The sequence below is a fragment of the Ursus maritimus genome, unplaced genomic scaffold (genome assembly GCF_017311325.1).
Source record: "Ursus maritimus isolate PB19 unplaced genomic scaffold, ASM1731132v1 scaffold_14, whole genome shotgun sequence".
Taxonomy (NCBI): domain Eukaryota; kingdom Metazoa; phylum Chordata; class Mammalia; order Carnivora; family Ursidae; genus Ursus; species Ursus maritimus.
Genome location: NW_024423786.1, coordinates 22,438,318 through 22,446,916, shown reverse-complemented (window position 1 = coordinate 22,446,916; position 8,599 = coordinate 22,438,318). Strand labels below are relative to the sequence as shown.

Below are 8,599 nucleotides of genomic sequence, written 5' to 3'. Positions count from 1 at the left end.
TTTTATTTGTGAGACTTTGTTTAATGCACATCTGTTGCTAACTATCTGGGATACGTGGTGACAGCCCTCTAAACGACGAGGACGTGCTATACGGCCAAAAGCACTCCGCTGGTGCTTCAAATACAGTAGTCTCTCCCCGCCCCCCAGGTCCCCATCCATGCTTTTGCTTTCCATGGTTTCAGTGACCTGCAGTCAGCCTCGGTCCAGACGCAGATGATCCTCCTTCTGACACATCATCGGGGGGTCCAGGGTAGACAAACACTACATCACAATGCCTACGCCATTCCCCTCATTTCATCTCCACAGGAGGCATTTTTCTCATTTCATGCCATCACAGAAGAAGGGTGAGTACGTACAAGATAATTTTGAGAGACCACATTCACATAACTTTTATTACAGCATATTATTATTGTTCTAGTCTATTATTAGTTCTCGTGGTTAATCTCTGTGCCTAATTTATGAATCAAGCTTTGTCGTAGACGCGTACAGGAAAAAACAGTGTATATGTAGGGGGTTCAGTACTGTCTGTGGTTTCAGGCATCCACTGGGGTTCTTGGAACATATCCCCACTGGATAAGGGGTGGGGGAAACTATGGTACTGTTTAATAATACTTTAATACTTTATTAATTTCCAGCCAGAATAAAATTGAATTCTAATGGGATCCTTTTTTAAACCTGACATATTTGAGCCCTCTCCATTTTCTACATGAATTCTGTAGACCGAGTACAATCTATTTGGGAAAAGTGACAACTTAAAGAAAAAATATGCTCATTATATTACTAACGGTTGGTGGTCAGTTCTGGAAGGAAAATAATATAAAAATGTAGCATGTAAGAGCTGTAAATTATTGCATTATAAAAACAAGGGGCGCCTGGCTGTCTCGGTCAGTAGAGCATGTGACTCTTGATCTCAGGGTTGTGAGTTCAAGCCCCATGTTGGGTGTAGACATTACGTAAAAATAAAATTGTAAAAAAAAATTTAAAAACACCTTAAAATCTTCAACTAACATTTTTAGGGTAGGAGTGGGTAGATGGAAAAAGCATAAGTAAGCTGCTTCACCTGTCGCTTGACAAAAATCTGTAGTGAAGAAGTAAGCTATATATTTGGATCAACTTTTCTCTTTGCTCATCTAAAATTAAAGCCCTCTTTTAGGACTATTAGCACGTTTTGAAATTCCTGACTTTACTGTGGCTATGCAAGTAAACGCAGAAGGGCTTTCAAGAACTTCAACTACTAATACATAGTAGGCTTTTAGACATGTTTAGAGCACTGTGTTCCATCAGCGGTTAGCCTCTTGATGTAGAATATGCTAGACACTTAGAAAGTTTCATTTACAGCAGCGCTTTCTTAACTATCCTGCTTGGCGCGCAAGGATGTTTTATAGAAACAGTAACGCAGGAGGAAAAATCCTCTCAGCCATGGGCTATTGTAAAATCAGTTACCTGATTGAAACTATAGGTCTTCAAATTTGAATACTTTACTACACACTAAATTATCCTTGAAGAAATGGAAACACCCTATTTCTTTCCCATGACTTGTCCTTCTAAATAATGTATTTTTTGCCTTTCTCCATTAAGTCTATTCTCAGCCTGTTTTGCTTGTAATGTACCACCTATGATTATATAAAAGGAGAAAGAAAGCAGGTGCCAACTATTCACTCGGGTAGAGAAGACAGAAAAGGCACCAATGTGTGATCTCCTGATTTCTAATGTTTGTGCCACGTCTATACACAATTTCAGATTCTAGGCATCTAGTGACTCGAATGGATAATTAAGGGCTCTGAGAACTTGGAAAGAGGAAAGACCACTGGGGTTGGAGTTGTTTGGAAGATCTTTATGGAGGGTTAGGACCTAACCCAGGCTTTAAAGATGGGGTAGGACTTTGGTAACGGAGAGCAGAAGGGAGGTGTTTTGGAAGGTGTTCTACAGAAGGGTCAACGAGAGGGGTGCCTGGGTAGCGCAGTGGTTAAGCATCTGCCTTCGGCTCAGGGCGTGATCCCGGCGTTCTGGGATCGAGCCCCGCATCAGGCTCCTCCGCTGTGAGCCTGCTTCTTCCTCTCCCACTCACCCTGCTTGTGTTCCCTCTCTACCTGGCTGTCTCTCTGTCAAATAAAATCTTTAAAAAAATTAAAAAATTTAAAAAAATTTTAAAAAAGGAGGGTCAACGAGAGCAAGGCACACAGTGTGTATGAGGATGTCTTATCTAGAGAAGTACAAAGAGTCTGTGGCAAAGCAGACTGAAATACTAAATTGGGAACAGATAATGGAGGACCTCGAATAATATGTTAGGGAATTTAATCCTATAGCAAGTTTCCTTTAGAAGATTTCTGAGGAGACTCACAAGATCAAATTGAGTCACAAACTAAACATATATATATATATTTAGTTAGCTAAAACTAAAAACTTGTCATTAACTACCTTATTTATACAAAAAAATTTTTAAACGAAACCAACACGCTCTCTGCCTTTGTCCCTCTCTACATGGAAACAGAGAAGGAGATACATATATATATATGTATATATACCTGCAGGGTTTGTTTTTCCCAGGACTTTTCCTGCAAACACTGTGTTCTCCTTGTCCTATGCCTCCTTGCTCTGCTCCTCACAGATTCATACCCCTTTCCGAAGTACGACGCACCAGGGGAACGGCCAGGAGAGCAAGCTAAACGGTTGGAGACTGAAAATCCCAACTGCTTCTCCAGAGAAGAGCTAACGAACAGTCCTTCCATTTCAGAGCATAAGTGGGGCCTGGAGCTCAGGGCACCCCTCACATTTCCACAGAGTGAAACACAATGTGTTCCCGATACTGTGCCATGAATTACAGCAGGAGATAGAGGAAAAACATTTAACACTTCTATAGTGTTTATTGTTATTTACCAGAAGAAAGCAATAGTAAACCAAACATTTATGGGGAAAAAAATTTTTCTTTTTAAACTTCTGCTGCCTGAAGCATGACTAGATTTTACCTAAGTCACTCAAACGGATTGGAAGTAGAAACGGTTGTCCCAGAACAGTAATTTTTTAAATCTCCTTCCCCCTCCCTTGTCAGCCCCTTATTTTGCTTCTGCCTTTGCAATATACTCCCATCAGATGCCAGCCTTGTTCCCAGTTCCACCACCTGGCTCCAGAAGCATGCTGCTGAGACGGTCTCCAAGCTCTGACCCAAGTCGTTGTCTCAATTCCTTGTTCTTCTAGATTATTCTGTTGCCACTTATGCCAGTTCCTTTGGCAGTTGCACCTGTGGATTGGAGTAGTTGAAGAAAAGGGGAAAAAATATTAATCCTGGAAATTCAAGAGTTTGGCAGCCAAAATGATAAAACTTACATGCCTCAGAAGTTGAGAATGGATGAGGAATTTGAGCCAGAAAGCCTCCCCAAATAGAACAACAGTAACAACCACATCCACCATTCCTGGGGCGTTCAGTGCTGCCAGGAACTGATCTAAGGGCTTTAAGCACATGGTGAAGCATATCGTAACTACAAAAGGGCAGATGCTGGAGTCTGCCCGGTTCAAATCCTGGTTCTAGTATTACTAGCTGTGTGGTGCTGGGCGTCCGTTGTCTCAGCTGTAAAATGACAGTAACAGTATGTGACTAACGGACAAGGCTATTTTAAGGATTATATGATATAAAACAAGTTAGTAAGCAACACCACACTTCAAAAACATTTTCTCATTTTATTCTACGATAGCCTTGTAGAGAGGGGACAGGCTCAGAGAGGAGAAGGGATTTCCCACACGGCTCGTTAGTGCCAGAGCAGGATTTGAATCCACTGAAATCTGCCTGATTTCAGTACCCAAGCCTTAACCACAAAAAGTAACACCACAAGAGTATAAAATACATGCTCTTTTATAAACTGGCCTTTCTTTTTGAAGGACATTCCTAATTTGAAGCTCACTTTAATTTTAAAAACAAAGTATTTGGAGAAGCCCCAAGGGCAAAAAAAAGAATTACAAAAGAGTAGCCTAAGTCTGCCTGCCCATCAACTTTCAGGTTTGTTTCATAAAAACAACTTAAAGATCAGGCAAGTTCTTCAACAGTTTCAAGTGGTGTTACATCTTAGGAGAGTGACTTATTCATCATGCAGGAACCTTCCAGAGGACACTAAAGAAGTATAGAGGACACTCAGAGTTTGTATAATAATGACTAATAATTTTTCTCCTCCTGTTCCCCATATCCACCTGCCAATGTGATGAGCCATTCTGGCCATCTGTTACAGCCCCTTCTGCAGCCAGTTCTCTGCTCACAGCCTTTGGCTGGAAAGATTTCCCAATATCCTTCCCACCAGGGAGACTTCTGATGTGTTACTGCTGCCTGCAGTAACAAGGGGTTCTCCACGTGCTTTTGACCCTCTCCGTCCTAGTACCAGACTTTCAAGATGGGAGAGTTGTGACTACACTTTTGTAGGGCTCAACCATGGAGAACACCGACAGTGACGAACACCAGTGACCCCAAAATACAATGCCAGGTAGTTAAAATAACTACAACACCGCAACAAATAATTAAAACTGTGTTCTTTCTATTGTTGAATGGAAAAAAAGCATTTCACATAATGCTATTCCACGTATACGTTTATATGCAGGGGAGGGATCCAAATTAAGAGAAATATTTTATTTTATTTTTTTTAAAGATTTTATTTATTTGTTTGACAGAGAGACAGCCAGTGAGAGAGGGAACACAAGCAGGGGGAGTGGGAGAGGAAGAAGCAGGCTCCCAGGGGAGGAGCCTGATGTGGGGCTCGATCCCAGAACGCTGGGATCACGCCCTGAGCCGAAGGCAGACGCTCAACGACTGAGCCACCCAGGCGCCCCTAAGAGAAATATTTTAAAAAGCAAAATGCAGCACTGACTCAACATAGTAAACCCAGATACACATTGACATATTCAAGATATAACCAAGCTCGCAATTCAGATCACTTTGAAAAAGAATCCCTGGTTAGCTATCGTTGGTCAGCTATTTGGAAAAGAAATAACAAAGTGGGTTTCTTGCTCCCTACTTACTTCTAAATTTAAGCATTTAATTCATCTGTATTATGGAATATTTTTTTAAAAACCATAAACTATAAAAGCGGCAATAAAAGATGGGCAAATATTTTAGGAAACTTCAAAAGAAGCCATTTTAAGCAGAACACGAAAGACAGAAACTAGAAAGGAAAAGAGAGCTAACTTCAATGTTACATAAAACTTACAAACACATGAGAATCAGCTTGCCGTATTGTTAGGGGGCCCCGTTCCCCCTTCATTTGTTGGTTAAAATTAGTTTCAGAAAAGCATGTGTGGCTAGCCTTACACAGGGCGCGCACATACATACACTCACAGAGACCGGGGCAGGAAGAGAAGAGCCATCTCAGCAGGGGCTAGTTCACTGGGCATGTCAAGTTGAATTGCTCTCAGTCAACACCTCGGTGGGTGTCCAGGAAGAGAGGAGGAAGGCCTACTCCGAGGACTTCAGAATCTACCAGGAGACCCGCACTGTACCCATAAGGGTGCTCAACCTGAAGCAGAATGTGGGAGATGCTCTAAGAGGGGTACCGATGAAGGGTCGTGGAAATACAAAGGGAGCGTATTCACTACTGATGGTTTGTTTGGTTTCTTTTGCGGTAAGAAGTCCCATTTGAGCCACGCCTGTTTGGATAGCTTTCAACAGATAGAAATAGAACTAAGGTCATTCGAGCAGAGGGTACGGAGGCAAGCAAATTCCCCCGTTCAGGGGGGTATATCAGGGGAAGTGGTTTGCTGTGGCTGTCACAGAGTTATGGCTGTCCGTGTGGTGTTCACATAGGCAGTGTCAGCATCACCAAGGATCTGCAGAGATGCAAATTCTCAGGCGCCGTCCAAAACCTATTGAGTCAGGAACTCTAGAGATGGGTTCGGGAATCTGTACTCAGCCTTCCAGGTGATTCTGATGCATGCTAAAATTTAAGAATCACTATCACAGACTTCAGAAACGTGGTACACCATAAACTCTTTTTCCCACTAGGTATTAGGAAAAGGCAGTTCTTATGCTGTGTAATTCTGGTCAACCTGTGCTCTGCTCTTTCAGGAGGAGTTTGAAATGTTACATAACTCTTCCCCATGGAGACTTCCTTCATAAGGAACTGATGGAACAAATAAAATAAGGAACAAAAAAACAGGGCAGGGAAAAAAACTTGTTGAAGACAACTCTGGGGCTTTAGACCTGAATGCGTGAGAGAAGGGAAAGAACAATGAACAGAGGCAACCAGAAACACAAGTAGACCTCAACTCAAGAGGTTGGCTGGGGAAAGACTGAACGAAGGTGCTAAGAAAACTTCAGTGATCTAAGCCGAAAGAGAGATCCGGGGAGTGTCCTAGATTATGTGACAACTGAAACAAAGGGAGAAGATAAAATGGGAAAGAGAAGGAAATTGCAAAAGTACAGAATCCAGAAATCCTAAACAGAAAGATGATCTTGTTAATGAGGCAAAGAAGAAATGGCCAGAGATGGAGATGAAGACTTGAGTCTATAATGTCCCATTTCATAATCGTAACAACTGCCGATATGTCATGGAGTCCTTGGCTAACTAAGGCTGCTTTTAATATTATTAAACTGAAGTCTTTCCAAAGGAGAAATTTAGCTGTGCTTTCAGCAACTGAGTGGAAACAATCCAGATAAACATAGGTGAACCCAAAGTGAAATTGAGTGAATGTTAAAATTTTTCAAGATAAAAGGAAATCATACATTTGCCAGGGAGGGGTAAGCCTCAGAATGACTCAGTTATTAACTTACCAGGAAATGAATTCGTGATTATCGAATGAATTTACTTTGTTAGACAAGACAGAGAGTTTAAAACACACCTAAAAACAAGAACAAAACAAACTAAAAAATTCTACAGGAGCCAAATAAGTAATGCAAACGAGTGAAACAGGCCAAGTGTTGGCCATTAGGGCATGGTGGAGACTGAGAGAAACTGGAGAGTCCATTACCTATCTCAAGGGAGAAGCCAATGCCAGAGCCAGCTGATGAATGCCATACAAATGCAAGCCCATTGTGGCCAGCTCTGATGTTTCAAGTGGTGTCAGATATCTAAATGGTATTAGGTGATATTTTAAATTTTTTACAACAATATCCAAGCCAAACGCTACAGGCCTGCAGATTGGGCTGATGGTCTGCCAGTTCTCCATACTTGGCCCACAGAATACATCTCTCTTAAACGGATTAAATGGGCAGCTTCTTGGAAGAGGTAGCATTTAAGTGAAGCAAGTGTACAGATTTTCCTTTATTCTTTGCTACCAACTTCATTTCAAGGAGCCCATGCCCAGAGCATGACATGGGGAGAGAACAGGCATTGAAATGAAAAAATACAATTAAAAAATATAAACGGATTGCTTGATTGGATATGTTTTGCAAATGCAAAAATACTATTTCCAAGTCTATGAGAGGAAAATAGAAAACTTAAAAAGGAAAACAAGACTAAGATGAAATAATTTGTAAGTGTGTTTTTGGACAGTCAAGATTCCAGGTAGGAGCCTCAGTTAAAAACAAAAATCTCAACAAAAATGAAATCTTGCCATTTGCAATGATGTCGATAGAACTAGAGGGTATTATGCTAAGCGAAATAAGTCAGAGAAAAACAAATACCATACGATCTCACTGATATGTGGAATTTAAGAAACAAAACAGAGCATAGAGGAAGAGAGGAAAAAATAAAACAAGACGAAATCAGTGAGGGAGACAAAACATAAAAGACTCAATCATAGGCAACAACAAACTGAGGGTTGCTGGAGGGGGAGGGGTGGGGGGATGGGGTAACAGGGTGATGGGCATTAAGGAGAGCACTTGATGTAATGAGCACTGGGTGTTATATAACACTGATGAATCACAGGCCTGTATCTCTGAAACCAATAATACATTATATGTTAGTTAATTGAATTTAAATTTTAAAAATGTTTTAAAAAATCACATTTCAAATTATGCTTTAATTCCAACCTCATACTTGAAAACCCAGGGGTTTGGAGGGCATCTCTGTCCACCAGCGCAAGAGGGGGGAGAAAAACCTAAAAACCTTTAGTTTCACTTTTCCAAAGTCAGTGCTGTTAGGTCTCATTTGACAGGCTAAGAATATCCCTTTCTGCTGGGATTTTGCGATATCACCACCAATGGCGTTTTCAATATTTCACTCAGTCTAAGAGGCACATTGTGTGACATTTCCACAGCCCCCAAATCAGAAAGCACCTTACAGTCCGTGGTGCTTTACAACAGTTGACTGCAGACTCAAGCACAAACACACCACAGCCTTCCACACTATCAGCGTCTCCATTAACTACACACGCAGATGTTTTGCCATTTACTTTTTGAAGAACGACAAAACCAACTTGACAAAATGTGATGGGTACATAACAATTTTTTTGTATTATTTTTGAACTTCTGCAAGTCTAAAATGACTTCAAAATAAAAAGACTATCTTCTAGAAAGATCACACTATATGATTCAGCGTGAGAGCAGAAATTTATTGTGTATGTAGCAAGGCTCACAATTTGATCAGTGCGGAGCAAAGGGACATTAGTGGAGTGAATTTTGGTCAGTGGGATGATGCGTTTTCATATATATATATATATATATATATTTTTTTTTTTTTTTTTT

At 40.9% G+C, this 8,599-nt stretch overlaps 1 protein-coding gene across 1 annotated transcript in view; it reads right to left on the bottom strand.

Moving 5' to 3' along the window:
- Positions 1–2,857: 2,857 nt before the first annotated feature.
- Positions 2,858–8,599, bottom strand: part of LMOD3 (leiomodin 3) — a 12,487-nt gene continuing 6,745 nt past the window's right edge. The window contains exon 3 of the mRNA XM_008703130.2: positions 2,858–3,238. Within this exon, the coding sequence (XP_008701352.2) occupies positions 3,212–3,238 (27 nt within the window). The 3' untranslated portion in view covers positions 2,858–3,211. The remainder of the gene's footprint in view (positions 3,239–8,599) is intronic.